The sequence below is a fragment of the Oenanthe melanoleuca genome, chromosome 21 (assembly GCF_029582105.1).
Source record: "Oenanthe melanoleuca isolate GR-GAL-2019-014 chromosome 21, OMel1.0, whole genome shotgun sequence".
Classification (NCBI taxonomy): domain Eukaryota; kingdom Metazoa; phylum Chordata; class Aves; order Passeriformes; family Muscicapidae; genus Oenanthe; species Oenanthe melanoleuca.
In genome coordinates this window covers 832611-852916 of record NC_079354.1, presented here as the reverse complement: position 1 = coordinate 852916, position 20306 = coordinate 832611, and the positions used below count along the sequence as shown (strand labels likewise).

The following is a 20306-nucleotide window of genomic DNA, read 5'->3' as shown; positions in this document are numbered from 1 at the left end:
AGACACTCCAGTTTTCAACCTTTCCTCTTTGCATGGAATACACAGAAGTTCTGCCCACAGTGGGGGTGAAATATTCCTGAATTTCTTCCCTAAAATCGACTCCGCTCCCTGTTTACCCACACTGCAAATCCAGGGGAGGTTTTCCAAATGGGATGAACCCCCACAAGCCACCTGGAATGATGAACCCCCAACCTCTCCTCATGTGGAATATTAATGGATTTCACCTGCAGGATTGTTCCCTAGGAACCACCACTGTAAATCCTGGGAAGTTTTTCCAAACAGGATGAGCCCTCCTGAGTTATGGATGTGCCCCTGCCTTGCACGGAACGCACGGAAGTTCTGCCCATTTTGGGGGTGAAAAATTCCCGGATTTCTCCCCTAAAATACGCTCTGCTCCCTATTTACCCACATTGGGAATCCTGGGAAGTTTTTCCAAACGGGATGAGCCCCCAGGAGTCTCAATTCCAGCCCCTCATCCCAGGGGATTCCCAGGAGCCGCTCGTCGATCAGCCCCGGATGCAGCGAGCGTTGATTATTTTTAGCCGGGGCCGCTGCGGTGTTTGTGCTCAGGAATCAGACCATGAAATCCCTGGATCCGGAGCATTCCCGGCTCTCCAGCGCCCGGAGCAGCTCAGCTGTGCTGGGGGGAGATGTTAAAAGCCTCAGAGTGTCACTTGGTGCCACCTGATGTCCCCAAGGCGGGCGCCGGTGTTGAGGCAGGAGCGGGGCCTGCCCTGAAATCGACCTGGCCCAAATTCCCAGCCTGGAATGGGAAATCTGGGAGAAGAGGCGCTGGCCTCAGAAAATCCAGCTCGGTGCCCGGCTCGGAGAGAGTGGGAGCACAGAATCCGCTTTTCTTTGGGATCACTTCAGCCCCTGGAGCTGGACCAGCCCTGCAGGGGCAGTGGCTGCTCCATGGATCCCAAAGGTGCAGCAAGGGCTGGGACAAGGAGAGGAAAATATCCCTGAGAGATTTGGGATGAGGATGGAATATCCCTGAGAGGGTTGGGATGAGGATGGAATATCCCTGAGAGATTTGGGATGAGGATGGAATATCCCTGAGAGGGTTGGGATGAGGATGGAATATCCCTGAGAGAGTTGGGATGAGGATGGAATATCCCTGAGAGGGTTGGGATGAGGATGGAATATCCCTGAGAGAGTTGGGATGAGGATGGAATATCCCTGAGAGGTTTGGGATGAGGATGGAATATCCCTGAGAGGGTTGGGATGAGGATGGAATATCCCTGAGAGGGTTGGGATGAGGATGGAATATCCCTGAGAGAGTTGGGATGAGGATGGAATATCCCTGAGAGGTTTGGGATGAGGATGGAATATCCCTGAGAGGGTTGGGATGAGGATGGAATATCCCTGAGAGGGTTGGGATGAGAATGGAATATCCCTGAGAGGGTTGGGATGAGGATGGAATATCCCTGAGAGGTTTGGGATGAGGATGGAATATCCCTGAGAGAGTTGGGATGAGGATGGAATATCCCTGAGAGGGTTGGGATGAGGATGGAATATCCCTGAGAGAGTTGGGATGAGGATGGAATATCCCTGAGAGGGTTGGGATGAGGATGGAATATCCCTGAAAGGTTTGGGATGAGGATGGAATATCCCTGAGAGAGTTGGGATGAGGATGGAATATCCCTGAGAGGGTTGGGATGAGGATGGAATATCCCTGAGAGGTTTGGGATGAGGATGGAGTATCCCTGAAAGGTTTGGGATGAGGATGGAATATCCATCAGGAAGCTTCCAAGGCTCAGGAATATCCATCCCATCTCTGGGATGCTCCCCACAGAATCCCATTGGAGCCCATTCCAGGCAGGAATGGCAATGGATCCAGTCCTGGGATGAATTCCCAACTCCCGGGGATGGGATTTCTCTGGTGCCGATGGAGAGGGCAGAAGCAGAGGAAGGAGGGGAGGATTTTCCCTCCATCCCGCCCCATTCCTAGTGGGAAAAAAGGAAATTTTGGGGATTTAAACAGATTTTGGGATGTGCAGCTCCAGGGGAATGCATCAGAATCCCAGAATTCCAGGATGGGCTGGAATCATCTTAAAGCTCTCCCCATTCCATTGGAAATCTGCACTCCCAGGGCAGCAGAATCCTTGGAATGCTGCCCCCAAATCCTGGAAAAGCCCTGAAGCCACAAACCAAGGAAACCACGGCAATTCCTATGGGATTTATTTCCACGCTCCCCCTGTTTTCCTTTCCTTGGGAAGCCGAGCGGGCCCGGCTCCCAAATCCAGGGGTAATTCCACAAATTCCCAGTCGGGACTGGGAGGAGTGGATATTGCAGCCGGAGCCGCTTTTTCGGGAGCTGCTCCCGCTCTTCCCGGCATTCCCAATATATACAGATTCCTCCTTTTTACAGGTAATAATGTACAGCCTATTTATAACCCAGGGATTTCTATCTCTAGGGATTATCCACACACACACACACGCACACACAGAGGGAAACCGGGAAAATCCCGCCGCTCCCAACTCCAAATGGATTTAGGGGACAATCCCGCTTTTCCCCCAGTTTTTCTTTCCTCGCAGCGGCTGAGGCGGCGCCGCTCCCGGGAATTTGAGGGATTCCTGAGGTAGGAAATTCGGGAATTCCGGGCGGGCTCACAGCACCAGCGGGAGCTGCCAGATGAGCAGGGAGCTGTCGGCATCCCCGGAGCGGCGCGCGGATTCCGCCCGGAAATCCCGGTAGCCGCGGCCCCCGGAGACGATGGCCACGGAGGAGATTTCCTTGCGGGAAGAATCCCGGGAGCAGGGCCGGCTGCGCACCCACACGTCGGGATCGTCGGCCAGCTCGTAGATGGAGCCGTCCTCCTCGGCGTGCCCCGGCGTTCCCGGCGCTCCCGGCGCCGCCTCCCGCACGGAGAGCAGCTGGCCGGGCAGGTGCGCCGTGGAGCGCAGCCGGTACTGTAGCACAATCCCCTTTTTCCGCATTTCCTGCGGCGGGAGCCCCTCCGGGTCCGGCGATTTCTCCTCCTCGGCCTCGTCGGGCTCGTCCTGCTCGGCCCGGAGCGCGTCGGGGGCCAGAGTGCTGAGAGCCAGCGCCAGGAACTGCACGGGGCCGGCGTGGCCGTTCAGGGACACCATCCCCTTCCCTGGAAAACAGGGACGGGGTGGGAACGGGCCGGGAACGGGCCAGGAACGGGATGGGAACAGGATGGGAATGGGATGGGAACGGGATGGGAATGGAAACAGTGGGATTGGGATGGGAACAGGATGGGAACGGGATGGGAATGGGATGGGAACGGGCTGGGAACGGGATGGGAATGGAAACAGTGGGATGGGAACGGGATGGGAACGGGCCGGGAACGGGATGGGAATGGGATGGGAACAGAAACAGTGGGACTGGGATGGGAACGGGCTGGGAACGGGCTGGGAGCGGGATGGGAATGGAAACAGTGGGATTGGGATGGGAACGGGATGGGAACGGGATGGGAACGGGATGGGAACGGGATGGGAATGGGATGGGAACGGGCTGGGAACAGGCTGGGAATGGGATGGGAACAGAAACAGTGGGATTGGGATGGGAACGGGCTGGGAACGGGCTGGGAACAGGATGGGAACGGGATGGGAACGGGATGGGAATGGAAACAGTGGGATTGGGATGGGAACAGGATGGGAATGGGATGGGAACGGGATGGGAACGGGCTGGGAATGGGATGGGAACAGAAACAGTGGGATTGGGATGGGAACGGGCTGGGAACGGGCTGGGAACGGGATGGGAACGGGATGGGAACGGGATGGGAACGGGCTGGGAACGGGATGGGAATGGGATGGGAATGGAAACAGTGGGATTGGGATGGGAATGGGATGGGAATGGGATGGGAACGGGCTGGGAACGGGCTGGGAACGGGCTGGGAATGGGATGGGAATGGGATGGGACCGGGAACGGGCTGGGAATGGGATGGGAACGGGCTGGGAACGGGATGGGAATGGGATGGGATGGGAATGGGATGGGAATGGGATGGGAACGGGATGGGAATGGAATCAGTGGGAACGGGATGGGAACGGGCTGGGAACGGGATGGGAACGGGATGGGAACGGGCTGGGAATGGAAACAGTGGGAACAGGCTGGGAACGGGATGGGAATGGGATGGGAATGGGATGGGAATGGGATGGGAATGGAAACAGTGGGATTGGGATGGGAACAGGATGGGAACGGGATGGGAATGGGATGGGAACGGGATGGGAACGGGATGGGAATGGGATGGGAATGGGATGGGAATGGGATGGGAACAGGATGGGAACAGCCTGGGAATGGGATGGGAATGGAAACAGTGGGATTGGGATGGGAACGGGATGGGAACGGGCTGGGAACAGGCTGGGAATGGGATGGGAATGGGCTGGGAACGGAAACAGTGGGATTGGGATGGGAATGGGACTGTGAACGGGCAGGGAACAGGCCAGGAATGAGCTGAGATGGAAACAACAGGATCAGGATGGGAATGGGCCGGGAATGCACTGGGAACAGAAACAGTGGGATCAGAATGGGAATGAGACTGGGAATGAGACTGGGAATGGGCTGGGAACGAAAACAGTGGGACCGGGATGGGAACAGCCGGGAATGGGCTGGGAACAGCCGGGAATGGCGCCATTTTTTGGGAACGTCCCAGTTTTCCCGGGAAGGCTGCGGGACTCACCGGTGATTTTCGGGATGCCCTCCAGGCGCGGCACGGGCAGCAGGACGATGATTCCCAGGTCTGTCCCCACCCAGAGCGAGCCCTGGCACAGCAGGAGGCTGGTGACGTGCACGAGCTTCTGCCCTGCAGCGGGAAAAGCCGGGAAAAGCCGGGATCAGGGAGAGTCCCACGGCCCAACTCCCGGCTGGCCACGGGGTTTCCGTAGGGAACGGCCTCGGGAAGATCCCGGCAGATCCAGCGGGAAATGCTGGGGATGGAAAGGAGCTAAAGGAGGGGAAAGGAAAAGCGGGAGAAGAGAGAGATTCCAACAGGAAATGGGGATTTTATGGGAAGGAGTTAGCAGGAGTTGGGAAAGTGATCAACCCAGGGAAAGAGAGAAATCCAGGGAAAGTGATAAATCCACGGAAATCGGTAAATCCACGGAAATCAGTAAATCCATGGCGCTGCAGCACTGCCAAATTCGGCACTGCCAAATTCCAGAGGTTTGGGAGTTCAAATGGATTTAATCCCAGTGCAGGGATGGGAGGCACATCAGGACATCTGGACATGGGGATGTCACGATATTGGGATATCAGGATATTGGGATATTGGGATATCAGGATATTGGGATATAGGGACATGCCCAGAAAAAGAGGGAAAAAGGGGAAAAACCAGGGAATTACATGAGTCTGGTGCTCGGAACTAATGAAGGGACTATGGAACTGGAATGGGAATGGGAATGAGGCTGGAATGAGGGTGGGATCACCTGGAGAGGGACAGGGATGGCGGATGGGATCACAGAATAATTTGGGATCCAGGGATGCGCTCATGGGACACAATTCCTGCGGATCCTAGTGGGACCCCCTGGGCTGCCCCATCCCCTAATTCCCCCTGGATCCGCTAATTAATGCCCCTCATTAGTTATTAATTAGGATCTCACCAGGCAGCAGCAGGGTGGTCTCATTCCTTGATTCCCCATAGATTCATTAATTAATGACCCAAATTAGGGTTTTTAATCACTCATGAGGCTGCAGCAGGGTGATCCCATTCCCTGACTCCCTCTGGATTATTAATTAATGACCCAAATTAATCGGTAATTGCTCACCAGGCTGCAGCAGGGTGGTCCCATTCCCTCAGTCCCAGGGATCCATTCATTAATGACCCCAATTAGCGCTGCCAGTCGCTCACCGGGCTGCAGCAGGTCCCATTCCCCGATTCCCCCATGATCGTTAATTAATGACCCCAATTAGCGCTGCTAATCACTCACCAGGCTGCAGCAGGGTGGTCCCATTCCCTGATTCCCCCATGATCATTAATTAATGACCCCAATTAGGGCTGTTAATCGCTCACCTGGCTGCAGCAGGGTGGTCCCATTCCCTGATTCCCCCATGATCATTAATTAATGACCCTAATTAGGGCTGCTAATCGCTCACTGGCTGAAGCAGGGTGGTCCCATTCCCCGATTCCCCCATGATCACTAATTAATGACCCTAATTAATCTGCAGTCGCTCACCGGGCTGCAGCAGGGTGGTCCTGGTGGCCACGTTGATCTCCTGCAGGTGCTCGCGGGTCTCGGTGTGGAAGAGGCGGATGGAGGAGCCCTGTGCGAACGCCATCCACACGCCGCTGCCCGCGCGCACCATCCGCGTCACGGCCGCCGCGGGCTCGGGGTGCGCCTCGAAGCGGTGCTGGGGACGCAGGGGTTAACAGCGCTCCCGCTGCTCCCGCAGCTCCTGCTCTGGGATCACATCCCAGTCCTTCCCGCCGGAATCCAGCCCCGCTCCAACCCCTTCCAGGGCTTTTTCCCATTGCTGTTCCCCTTTCCATTCCCATTCCCATTCCAACTCCCCATATCCATTCCCAAACTATTCCCATTCCCAATCCTAATTCCTGTTCCTGTTCCCATTCCTAATCCCAATTCCCATTCCCATTCCTGTATCTGTTCCTGATCCTGTTCCCACTCTTGTTCCAATTGCCACCCCCATTCCCATTCCCATCCCCATCCCCACTCTCATTCCCAATCCCATTCCCATCTCCATTCCTATTCCCATTCCCATCCCCATTCCCATCCCCATTCCCAATCCCATTCCCATCTCCATTCCTATTCCCATTCCCATTCCCAATCCTGTTCCCATTCCCATTCCCAATCCCATTCCCAATCCTGTTCCCATTCCCATTCCTGTTCCCAATCCTGTTCCCATTCCCATTCCCACCCCCATTCCCATCTCCATTCCTGTTCCCGATCCCATTCTCCATCCCCATCCCCATCCTCATCCCCATTCCCATTCCCATCCCCATTCCCATTCCCATTCCCATTCCCGTTCCCATTCCCATCTCCATCCCCACTCATTCCCAATCCCATTCCCAATCCCGTTCCCACATTCCCAATCCCATTCCCACATTCCCATTCCCAATCCCATTCCCATTCCCGTTCCCGTTCCCGTTCCCGTTATTCCCGCTCCGTACCTGGCTCTGCAGCTCTGGAGTGCTCAGGACACTGACGAGGTTTTGGGAACTGGCCCAGAGCGACTCCTCGAGCGCCAGCAGCGCCCGCACGGGGCCCGGCCCCACCCGGAGCATCCGCACCGCGCCCGCATCCCACAGACCCTCTGGAACGGGATAACAGGAACGGATCAGAGCCTGACCCACCCACAGCATCCCATAGACCCTCTGGAACGGGATAACGGGAATGGGATCAGAGCCTGACCCACCCAGTGCATCCCACAGACCCTCTGGAACAGGATAACGGGAACGGGATCAGAGCCTGACCCACCCACAGCATCCCACAGACCCTCTGGAACGGGATAACGGGAATGGATCAGGGCCTGACCCACCCACAGCATCCCATAGACCCTCTGGAACGGGATAACAGGAACGGGATCAGGGCCTGACCCACCCACAGCATCCCATAGACCCTCTGGAACAGGATAACGGGAACGGGATCAGGGCCTGACCCACCCACAGCATCCCATAGACCCTCTGGAACGGGATAACAGGAACGGGATCAGGGCCTGACCCACCCACAGCATCCCATAGACCCTCTGGAACAGGATAACGGGAACGGGATCAGAGCCTGACCCACCCACAGCATCCCATAAACCCTCTGGAACAGGATAACGGGAACGGGATCAGAGCCTGACCCACCCACAGCATCCCACAGACCCTCTGGAACGGGATAACGGGAATGGATCAGGGCCTGACCCACCCAGTGCATCCCACAGACCCTCTGGAACGGGATAACGGGAACGGGATCAGAGCCTGACCCACCCACAGCATCCCATAAACCCTCTGGAACGGGATAACGGGAATGGGATCAGAGCCTGACCCATCCAGAGCATCCCATAGACCCTCTGGAACGGGATAACGGGAACGGGATCAGAGCCTGACCCACCCACAGCATCCCATAAACCCTCTGGAACGGGATAACGGGAACGGGATCAGAGCCTGACCCCATCTGGAACATCCCATAAATCCTCTGGGAATGGGATAACGGGAATGGGATCAGGGCCTGACCCATCCAGTGCATCCCATAAACCCTCTGGGAATGGGATAACTGGGAATGGGATCAGAGCCTGACCCACCCACAGCATCCCATAAACCCTCTGGAACGGGATAACAGGAACGGGATCAGAGCCTGACCCCATCTGGAACATCCCATAAATCCTCTGGGAATGGGATAACGGGAATGGGATCAGGGCCTGACCCATCCAGTGCATCCCATAAACCCTCTGGGAATGGGATAACTGGGAATGGGATCAGAGCCTGACCCACCCACAGCATCCCATAAACCCTCTGGAACGGGATAACGGGAACGGGATCAGAGCCTGACCCCATCTGGAACATCCCATAAATCCTCTGGGAATGGGATAACGGGAATGGGATCAGGGCCTGACCCATCCAGTGCATCCCATAAACCCTCTGGGAATGGGATAACTGGGAATGGGATCAGAGCCTGACCCACCCACAGCATCCCATAAACCCTCTGGAACGGGATAACAGGAACGGGATCAGAGCCTGACCCCATCTGGAACATCCCATAAACCCTCTGGGAATGGGATAACGGGAATGGGATCAGGGAACGGGATAACAGGGAAGGGGAAAACATGGAAAGGAGAAACAGCAACAGGGTAACAGGGAATGGGATAATGCAGAACAGGGTAACAGAACGGGATAACTGAATGGGATAATGGAACAGGGAATGGGGTAAAAGGAACAGGATAATGGAATGGGATAACAAAGAATGGGATAACAGGGAATGAGATAACAGAATGGGATAATTGAATGGGATAACAGGGAATGGGAAACGGGATAACGACAGGGAACAGGATAACTGGGATTGGGATAAAAGGGAACAGGATAACAGGAAAACATGGAATGCCCAGCACACATGGAATGGGATAATGGGAAAACACAGAACTCGGCACACATGGAATGGGTTAACAGGAAAACATGGAATGGGATAATGGGAAAATATGGAACTCAGCACACTCGGGAAGCTCCAGGTTCAGCCAAGCCCCCCAGGGGTCACCAGGAGGGTCATTCCCACTTCCCAACATTCCCAAAATTCCCTTTTCCCACCACACATGGCACTGAAGTAGTGAAGGAGCAGCCACCTCAACCCCAAGGCTCCTTGGAAAAGCCCAAATTCCATTTTTTTTCCAATCCTGAGGATCTGGGAGCAGCTGGATTGGGATCAATCCAATGCCAGAGGCTCCAATCCATCAGCACTTTTCTTCTTTTTTTTCCCAGTCAATTTTTTTATCCAAACCCTCAGATTCCAGGGATGAAGGAGCCTTTGGATGCTCCAAGCCCTGCTCCCAGCAAATCCTGATTTCCAGGGAAAAGGAGTAATTCCAGGGAAGCTTATTCCTTCTTCCTTTATCCTCCCAAAAAATCAGGATGAGGTTAAGAACTCCCCCCTGTGGCTGCTGTTTAATCCATTAAAATTAATTAAAGCCCTTAATTGGCTCCCACTTGGGAAGGGAGATGGGCACAATCCCAAAAATCTGAGTTTAGGGGGATTTGGTGGCTCGGGATTGAGCCAGGTGCTGCTTCCTGCAGCTTTTCTTGGAGAAAACTCGGAATTCCACCCCAAATTCCGCAGGATTCCCTGCTCTTTCCAACCCCCTAGTGATGAAAACAAGGAATTTCCCAGTCCAGGAAATTCTGGAAAAGAAGGATTGCAGCAGGATGGGACCTCAGCCTGAGCCAAATCCCGGGAAAATTACCCCAAAATCCAGGGAATAAAGGGATTTTTTCACATGGGGGAGTTGGGGGAGGAGACCAAAACCAAAATTTTGGGAAGGCAATTCCCATTCCTTGTACATCCCACCCTGAATCTTGCAGCATCCCCTTTCCAGGACCAACTTTTCCCAAAGTTTTCCCCCAAAATAAGTTTGTTAGAATCCACCACAGGGAAATTGGAATTTCCTGCTCTGGGGCTGCCAAGGGAAGGGGAAAATACCAGGAAAACAAAGGAAAAACAGGGATTTACCCCAGTGGGATATCCTGAATGGGGATTTACCCCAGTGGGATATCCTAAATGTGAATTTATCCCAGTCCCAGTGAGGATATCCTGAATGGGGATTTACCCCAGTGGGATACCCCGGATGTGGATTTATCCCAATCCATGTGGGATACCCCAGATGTGGATCCACCCCAGTCCCAGTGGGATACCCCAGATGTGGATCCACCCCAGTCCATATGGGAAACCCCGGATGTGGATCCACCCCAGTCCCAATGGGATACCCCAGATGTGGATTTACCCCAGTCCATATGGGATACCCTGGATGTGGATTTACCCCAGTCCCGGTGGGATACCCTGGGTGTGGATCCACCCCAGTCCATATGGGATACCCCGGATGTGGATTTACCCCAGTCCCAGTGGGATACCCTGGATGTGGATTTACCCCAGTCCATATGGGATACCCTGGATGTGGATCCACCCCAGCCCAGTGGGACACCCCGGATGTGGATTTATCCCAATCCATATGGGATACCCTGGATGTGGATTTACCCCAGTCCCAGTATCCCAGATGTGGATCCCCCCCAGTCCATATGGGATACCCCAGATGTGGATCCACCCCAGTCCCAGTATCCCGGATGTGGATCCACCCCAGTCCCAGATGGGATACCCCAGATGTGGATTTACCCCAGTCCCAATGGGATACCCCAGATGTGGATTTACCCCAGTCCCAATGGGACATCCCGGATGTGGATCCACCCCAGTCCCAGTGGGACACCCCAGATGTGGATCCCCCCCAGTCCAGCCCAGTGGGATACCCCAGATGTGGATCCACCCCAGTCCATATGGGATACCCCAGATGTGGATTTATCCCAGTCCCAGTGGGACACCCCGGATGTGGATCCCCCCCCAGCCCAGTGGATCCCACGGCAGGCTCACCCTGGCTCCGGGGGAAGGCGGCCACGTGCCCGTCCTGCAGCCCGGCCAGCAGCAGCTCGGGGCTGTGTCGGAGGCACAGGACGGGCGGCGAGCCGGGGACGCGGCAGCGCTGCAGGCACGGGGTGCCCGAATCCACCGCGCCGTACACCAGCAGGCTGGGGGGACACGGCATCAGCCCGGGGGGACACGGCATCAGCCCGGGGAGAGGGGAGGGGAGGGGAGAGGGGAGAGGGGAGAGGGGAGAGGGGAGAGGGGAGGGGAGAGGGGATAAGGGAGGGGAGATGGGATAAGGGATGGGAGATGGGATATGGGATGGGAGATGGGATATGGGATGGGAGATAGGATATGGGATGGGAGATGGGATAAGGGAGGGGAGATGGGATAAGGGAGGGGAGATGGGATATGGGATGGGAGATGGGATAAGGGATGGGAGATGGGATCTGCGATGGGAGATGGGATATGGGATAACGGGAGATGGGATTTGGGATGGGAGATGGGATTTGGAATGGGAGATGGGATTTGGGATGGGAGATGGGATTTGGGATGGGAGATGGGATTTGGGAGGGGAGATGGGATAAGGGGAGAAGGGATTTGGGAGGGGAGATGGGATCTGGGATGGGAGATGGGATTTGAGATGGGAGCCGGGATTTGGGATGAGAGATGGGATTTGAGATTGGAGTCAGGATTTAGGACTGGAGCTGGGATTTGGGATCAGAGCCAGGATTCAGGATGCGAGCTGGGATTTGGGGTGAGAGCTGAGATTCGGGATGGGATCTGGGATTTGGGATGGAAGATGGGATTTGAGATGGGATCTGGGATTTGGGACGGGAGGCAGGAATTCGGGATGGGAGCCGGGATTTGGGATGGGAGCCGGGATTCAGGATGGGAGGCAGGAATTCGGGATGGGAGGCAGGAATTCGGGATGGGAGGCAGGATTAGGGACGGGAGCTGTGCCTGGGTCTCACCTCCCGTCCTGCAGGCCCAGGCACACTGCAGGGTGGGGGGCGTTGGGCGCCGGCTCCGGGGCCGCTCCCGGCTGGGCGGGATCCGGGGGCTGCGGCTCCGGGATGAATTCCATGCACAGCACCGGGGCCGGCACCGGGAACGACTTGACGGTTCGGGGCACGGGGCGGTTCAGGGAGAAGATCTCCACCTGCCCCCCCGCCCCCTCCTGCCCCCCTCCCACCTGCAGGGAAACGGGAACAGCGGGAATGAGCACCCCGGGGTTCCAGCACAGCCATCCCAAAGAATCCCAAATAACCCAAAATCCCAAATAACCCAAAATCCCAAATAACCCAAAATCCCAAATCCCAGATATCTCCACCTGCCCCACTCCCACCCCCAGGGAAACGGGAACAGCGGGAATGAGCACCCCGGGGTTCCAGCACAGCCATCCCAAATATTCCCAAAGAATCCTAAAGAATCCCAAAGAATCCCAAAGAAACCCAAAGAATCCCAAATAACCAAAATCCCAAATCCCAGAGATCTCCACCTGCCCCCCTCCCACCCCCAGGGAAATGGGAACAGCGGGAATGAGCACCCCATGGTTCCAGCACAGCCATCCCAAATATTCCCAAAGAATCCTAAAGAATCCCAAATATTCCCAAAGAATCCCAAATAATCCCAAATATCCCCAAAGAATCCCAAAGAATCCCAAATAACCCAAAATCCCAAATCCCAGAGATCTCCACCTGCCCCCCTCCCACCTGTGGGAAAATGGAAACAGCGGGAATGAGCATCCCAGGATTCCAGCACAGCCATCACAAATATTCCCAAATAACCCAAAATAATCCCAAATAACCCAAAATCCCAAATCCCAAAGATCTCCACCTGCCCCCCTCCCACCCCCAGGGAAATGGGAACAGCGGGAATGAGCATCCCGGGGTTCCAGCACAGCCATCCCAAATTCCAAATCCTGAAAAATGCCAAATAATCCCAAATCCCAGGTAATCCCAAATCCCAGGATCCCCTGGGGTTGTGCTCACCTGGAGATCTCCCCCTGCCCCCCTGCCCCCTCCCATCTGCAGGAAAAGTGGGAATGAGGATCCCTTGGAAGGTGATTTCAGCCAGAGCCATCCCAAACCCCAAATCCCAACCCCCAAATAATCCCAAACCCCAAATCCCAACTCCCAAAAAATCCCAAATCCCGGAGTTTGGGCTTTGCTCACCCACAGGAAGCCCTGGGGCAGGGAGGTGCTGACAGCTGAGAATCCCAGGAGTGAGGAATGGACGGGATTGTGCACAGCAGCTCCGAGCTGGGGGAACCAAAAACTGGGACTGGGACACGGCCTGGCTGCAATTCCCAAATTTCCCCCCTGGATTTTCCCAGTTCCTGCCTTTTCCAACCCCTCCTACACTGTGGGATTTGTGCCTTTCTGGCCCAAAATCAAGGATATAAAGGAAAGGGGATGGAGAACCCAAATCACCCCAAGCAGGCAGGATATCAGTGCAGATCCCAAAATTTGGGATCCAGCTGCCATTCCTGATTTTCCCTCTTAGATTCCATCAATTCCTGCCTTCTTCAGCCCCTCCAGGATGGGATTTGTGCCTTTCCCACCCAGGTCCCAGGGTTTTTCAGTCCCTCTGGAACGGGATTTGTGATCCAAAATCATGGATGCAAAGGGAAAGGGGATGGAGAACCCACATCACCCCAAGCAGGCAGGATACTGGTGAAGACCCCAAATTTTGGAATCCAGCTGTTATTCCAAACTTTCCAGGCTGGATTGTCCCAATTCCTGCCTTTTTCAGCCCCTCCAGGATGGGATTTTTGCCTTTCCCATCTGGATCCAGTGATTTCCAGCCCCTCCAGGGTGGGATTTGTGCCTTTCCCAGCTGGATCTGAGGGATTTCCAGCCCCTCCAGGGTGGGATTTGTGCCTTTCCTGGACAGATCCAGGATTTTCCCAGCTCCCACCTGCAGATCCAAGGCTTTGGAGGAGAAGGCTGGAATGTGGCAGCACAGGATGGGGCACCAGAAGGGAGCTCTGCTCTTCCTGTCCTCGTCAGGGCAGAGCCAGCCCGGCTGGTTCTCGTCCCCTGCGGAAAACCGGGAAAACCGGGATCAGCCCCACCCCAAACTCCTCCCTTGGGATCCATCCCAGCCTCAATCCACCTGATTCCCATGGATTTGGGATTGCCTCATCCCCTTCTCACAATGATTGCAGTGTGGAGGGGAAAAAAACCCCGAAAAAAAAACAAATTTCTGGGAAAAAATTCCATCTTGAATTGCCAGGGTGGGATGGGGTGGGAGTTGTGGCTCATGGATATGGGATTGTCCCAGAATTTGAAAAAACAGGGAAAAGTAAATGGGATTAGCCCAGATTTAAAGAAAACACAGCAGGCAAAGGGAAAATGGGATTATTTCAGATTTTTTAAAAAATAGGGAAAGGCGAAAGGGATTATCTCAGATATAAAAAAAATGGGGAAAAGCAAACGGGATTATCCCAGTTTAAAAAAAATAGGGAAAAGCAAATGGGATGATCCCAGATTTAAATAAAAAAAAAAAGGAAAAGCAAATGGGATGATGCCAGATTTAAATAAAAAAAAAAAAGGAAAAGCAAACGGGATGATCCCAGATTTAAATAAAGAAAAAAATAAGGAAAAGCAAATGGGATGATCCCAGATTTAAAAAAATAAATAAGGAAAAGCAAATGGGATTATCTCAGACTTTCCCCCAGTCCCAGTTCCCCATCCCAGTTCCCCAGTTCCCAGTTCCCAATCCCAGTTCCCATTCCCAGTTTCCCCAGTTCCCAGTCCCAGTTCCCAGTCCCAGTTCCCCCATTCACAGTCCCAGTTCCCAGTCCCAGTTCCCCAATTCCCAGTCTCAGTTCCCAATCCCAGTTCCCATTCCCAATTCCCAGTCCCAGTTCCCCAGTCCCCATTCCCATTCCCATTCCCATTCCCATTCCCAGTTCCCAGTTCCCATTCCCAGTTCCCATTCCCATTCTCATTCCCATTCCCATTCCCATTCCCAGTCCCCATTCCCATTCCCAGTTCCCAGTCCCATTCCCAGTTCTCAGTCCCAGTTCCCATTCCCAGTTCCCAGTTCCCATTCCCAGTTCCCAGTCCCAGTTCCCATTCCCAGTTCCCAGTTCCCAGTCCCAGTTCCCATTCCCAGTTCCCAGTTCCCAGTTCCCATTCCCATTCCCATTCCCATTTCCAGTTCCCAGTCCCAGTCCCAGTTCCCAGTTCCCATTCCCAGTTCCCATTCCCATTCCCATTCCCATTCCCAGTCCCAGTCCCAGTCCCAGACTCACTCAGGCCGATCTTGGCCAGGTGCAGCCGGTTCACCCAGCAGATCTTGCTCAGGGGGCTGGGGGTGATGAACACCACCATGACACTGATGGGGCGGCCCGACCTGCGGGCACGCGGCCTTCAGCCTCGGCTCTGTGCTCATCATCCTCACCCTGCTCCTCATCCTCATCCTCTGCATCCTGCTCCTCATCCTCCTCCTCATCCTCCTCATCCTCATCCCCATCCTCATCATCTGCATCCTGCTCCTCATCCTCCTCCTCATCCTCATCATCCTCACCCTGCTCCTCATCCTCCTCATCCTCATCATCCTCATCCTGCTCCTCATCCTCCTCATCCTCATCATCTGCATCCTGCTCCTCATCCTCCTCATCCTCATCCCCATCCCCATCCTCATCATCCTCATCCTGCTCTTCATCCTCCTCATCCTCATCATCTGCATCCTGCTCCTCATCCTCCTCATCCTCATCATCCTCACCCTGCTCCTCATCCTCCTCATCCTCATCCACATCCTCATCATCTGCATCCTCCTCATCCTCCTCCTCTGCATCCTCCTCCTCATCCTCCTCATCCTCATCCTCTACATCCTGCTCCTCATCCTCCTCATCCCCATTCTGCTCCCCATCCTCATCATCCTCCTCCTCATCCTCACCCTGCTCTTCATCCTCCTCAATCTCATCCCCACCATCCTCAACATCACCCTCATCCTGCTCTTCATCCTCCTCCTCATCCCCATCCTCATCTTCATCCTGCTCTTCATCCTCATCCGGCTCCTCCTGCTCATCCCCATCCTTATCCTCCTTCATCATCTTCATCCTGCTCTTCCTCCTCCACCACAACCTTATCCCCAGCATCCTCATCATCATCTTCATCATCTTCACTGTCATCCTCCTCCTCATCCCCAGCATCCTCATCATCATCATCTTCGTCATTCTCCTCCTCCCCACCCTCCAGATCATCTTCATCCTGCTCTTCATCCTCTTCCTCATCCCCATCCTCATCATTTTAATCCTGCTCTTCATCCCCCTCCTGCTCCTCCTCATCCTTATCGTCCTCATCTTCATCCTGCTCTTCATCCTCTTCCTCATCCCCATCATCTTCATTCGGCTCTTCCTCATCCTCCTGCTCTTCCTCATGCTCCTCCTCATCCCATTCTCCTCCTCATCATCTTCACCCTTGTCCTGCTCCTTTTCTTCTTCTTATTCCTCCTCCTCCTCATCCTCCTCATTCTCCTCCACATCTTCCTCATCCTCATCCTCCTCACCATCTTCATCCTGGTCTTCCTCCTCCTCCTCCTCCTCCTCCTCCTCCCCACCCCCCTGCTCACTTGTCGGGTTTCCCGGGCAGCAGCAGCCGCAGCCGGCACTTGTTGGCCGAGTGGATTTCCTCCTCCTTCACCTTCATCATCCTCTGCAGGGCCAGGCACCAGTCCTGGGCCACCGCCATGTTCAGGTTCTGGGGAACAGCACAGCGGCCCCACATCATCCCAAATCCACCCACTGCTCCCAGGAACGGTCCCACAAAGCTGGGACATCCCAAATCCACCCACTGCTCCCAGGAACGGTCCCACAGAGACAGGATCATCCCAAATCCACCCACTGCTCCCAGGAACGGTCCCACAGGGCTGGGATCATCCCAAATCCCACCCAGCGTTCCTGGGAATGGTCCCACAGGGCTGGGATCATCCCAAATCCCACCCAGCATTCCTGGGAATGGTCCCACAGGGCTGGGACATCCCAAATCCCACCCACTGTTCCCAGGAACGGTCCCACAGAGACAGGATCATCCCAAATCCCACCCACTGCTCCCAGGAACGGTCCCACAGGGCTGGGATCATCCCAAATCCCACCCAGCATTCCTGGGAATGGTCCCACAGAGACAGGATCATCCCAAATCCCACCCAGCATTGAGGGAATGGTCCCACAGAGACAGGATCATCCCAAATCCACCCAGCATTCCTGGGAATGGTCCCACAGGGCTGGGACATCCCAAATCCCACCCACTGCTCCCAGGAACGGTCCCACAGAGACAGGATCATCCCAAATCCACCCAGCATTGAGGGAATGGTCCCACAGGGCTGGGACATCCCAAATCCCACCCAGCATTCCTGGGAATGGTCCCACAGAGACAGGATCATCCCAAATCCCACCCAGCATTGAGGGAATGGTCCCACAGAGACAGGATCATCCCAAATCCACCCAGCATTCCTGGGAATGGTCCCACAGGGCTGGGATCATCCCAAATCCCACCCAGCATTGAGGGAATGGTCCCACAGGGCTGGGATCATCCCAAATCCCACCCAGCATTCCCAGGAATTGTCCCCCAAAGCTGGGACATCCCAAATCCCACCCAGAGCTGCACCTAGCGGTCCCACAGGGCTGGGACATCCCAAATCCCACCCAGAGCTGAACCCAGTGGCCACCCAGAGCCGGGAGGATCCCAAATCCCACCCAGCATTCCTGGGAACAGTCCCCCAGAGCCGGGATGACCCCAAACCTTGCACTCCCGACCCCATTCCCACCCTCCCATCCCATCCCATCCCATCCCATCCCATCCCATCCCATCCCATCCCATCCCATCCCATCCCATCCCATCCCATCCCATCCCATGGATCCCATCCCATCCCATGGATCCCATCCCATCCCATGGATCCCATCCCACCCCATCCCACCCCATCCCATCCCATCCCATCCCCTCCCCTCCCACACCTGGTAGGTGCCGTGCAAGGTGCTGACGAGCAGCGTGATCTGCTCCACCACCGCCAGGTCCTTCTGCAGGTCCTGCAGCTCCTGGAAGAGCCGCGGGGGGCCCAGGTACACCTTGTCTGTGGGAAAAGGGATTTAGGTACACCTTGTCTGTGGGAAAAGGGATTTAGGTACACCTTGTGTTTGAGGGAAAAGGGATTTAGGTACACCTTGTCTGTGGGAAAAGGGATTTCAGCAGCGCCGTGGGATCCCCCCGGGGAGGCACCGACGGGCGCGGCCCGCCAGGCAGCACCAGGGACTCCCAGAGGGGTGAAACCCCTCAAATCCCCCAAACTCCTTAAAAACCCCAAATCCCCTAAAACCCCAAATCCCCTAAAAACCCCAAACCCCCCTAAAAACCCCCAAACCCCATTAGAACCCTCAAAACCCCCCAAACCCACTAAACCCCCAATACCCCCTAAAACCCCAAATCCCATAAAACCCTCCACATTCTCTAAAATCCCTAAACCCCCCTAAAACCCCCAATACCCCCTAAAACCTGAAATCCCTTAAAAGCCCCCAAAACCCCCAATACCCCCTAAACCCCCAATACCCCCTAAAACACCAAATCCCCTAAAAATCCCCAATACCCCCTAAACCCCAATACCCCCTAAAACACCAAATCCCCTAAAAACCCCCAAATCCCCTAAAACCCCCAAACCCCCTAAAACCTCCTGAATCCCTTAAAAACCCCAACTCCCCCTAAACCCCCAAACCCCGTAAAAACCCTCAAATCCCCTAAAAACCCCAAAACCCCCTAAAGCTCCCCAAATCCCCTAAAAACCCCAAAACCCCCTAAATCTCCCCAAATCCCCTAAATCTGCCAAACCCCACTAAATCCCCCAAACCCCCTACAGACCCCAAAACCCCATTAATCCCCCAAACCCCCCGCCCCAGCCGCCGTGGCTCACTCACTGTGCGCGGCCGGCCCGGCGGGCGCGGGGCCGGGGCCGTGGCCGAGCCGGCGCTGGCCCGCGGTGGCCGCGGTGGCCGCGGTGGCCGCGGTGGCCGCGGTGGCCCCGTCCTTGTCGCCGCCGTCCTGCCCCACCTCCAGCACCTGCACCTGCGGCAGCGCCGAGCTCCACTTGAGCACGTAGCGGGGGCCCAGCGGCACCAGGCTGCTGAGCTCCAGCTGGGCCCTGCCGGAGAGCACGGGGTGCACAGGGTTAAACACAGCACACGATTTACCCCAGAAATGTGGGTGTGAACAAAAAATGTGGGTGTGAGCAAAAAATGTGGGTGTGAAAAATATGGGTGTGAACAAAAAATATGGGTGTGAACAAAAAATGTGGGTGTGAACAAAAAATATGGGTGTGAACAAAAAATATGGGTGTGAACAAAAAATGTGGGTGTGACTAAAAAATATGGGTGTGAACAAAAAATATGGGTATAACCAAAAAATATGGGTGTGAACAAAAAATATGGGTGTGAACAAAAATATGGGTGTGAACAAAAAAATATGGGTGTGAACAAAAAATGTGGGTGTGAACAAAAAAATATGGGTGTGAACAAAAAATATGGGTGTGAACAAAAAATGTGGGTGTGAACAAAAAAATGTGGGTGAACAAAAAAATGTGGGTGAAACAAAAAATATGGGTGTGAACAAAAAAATGTGGGTGTGGACAAAAAATATGGGTGTGAACCAAAAAAATATGGGTGTGAACAAAAAATATGGGTGTGAACAAAAAATATGGGTGTAACAAAAAATATGGGTGTGAACAAAATAATGTGGGTTTAACCAAAAAATATGGGTGTGAACAAAATAATGGGTGTGACCAAAAAAATATGGGTGAAACTAAAAAATATGGGTTTAACCAAAAAAATATGGGTTTAACCAAAAATTATGGGTGAAACAAAAAAATGTGGGTTTAACCAAAAAATATGGGTTTAACCAAAAAAATATGGGTGTGAACAAAAAATATGGGTGTGGACAAAAAATATGGGTGTGAACAAAAAATATGGGTGTGAAGAAAAAATATGGGTGTGAACAAAAAAAATATGGGTTTAACAAAAAATATGGGTGTAACCCAAAAAATATGGGTGTGACCAAAAAAATATGGGTGTGAACAAAAAAATATGGGTGTGAACAAAAAAATATGGGTGTGACCAAAAAATATGGGTGAAACAAAAAAATGTGGGTTTAACAAAAAAAATATGGGTTTAACCAAAAAAATATGGGTTTAACCAAAAAACATGGGTTTAACCAAAAAAATATGGGTGTGACCAAAAAAATATGGGTTTAATAAAAAAATATGGGTTTTACCAAAAAAATATATGTTTA

General features: G+C 54.1%; 1 protein-coding gene across 3 annotated transcripts in view; it reads right to left on the bottom strand.

The window, feature by feature from the left end:
- Positions 1-2031: 2031 nt before the first annotated feature.
- ARHGEF10L (Rho guanine nucleotide exchange factor 10 like) overlaps positions 2032-20306 on the bottom strand; it is a 50973-nt gene continuing 32698 nt past the window's right edge. Inside the window, exons 16-27 of one of the 3 annotated variants that reach the window (XM_056508037.1) lie at positions 18941-19164; positions 17990-18105; positions 16609-16736; positions 15287-15342; positions 13945-14066; positions 13200-13286; positions 11997-12217; positions 11032-11186; positions 7095-7237; positions 6142-6316; positions 4650-4772; positions 2032-3104 (exon numbers count right to left, since the gene is read on the bottom strand). In XM_056508037.1, coding sequence (XP_056364012.1) covers positions 2614-3104; positions 4650-4772; positions 6142-6316; positions 7095-7237; positions 11032-11186; positions 11997-12217; positions 13200-13286; positions 13945-14066; positions 15287-15342; positions 16609-16736; positions 17990-18105; positions 18941-19164 — 2041 coding nt within the window. In that variant the 3' untranslated portion in view covers positions 2032-2613. Of the gene's footprint in view, positions 3105-4649; positions 4773-6141; positions 6317-7094; positions 7238-11031; positions 11187-11996; positions 12218-13199; positions 13287-13944; positions 14067-15286; positions 15388-16608; positions 16737-17989; positions 18106-18940; positions 19165-20306 lie in introns of all 3 variants that reach the window. The other 2 variants (XM_056508036.1, XM_056508038.1) reach the window with 2 other exon arrangements.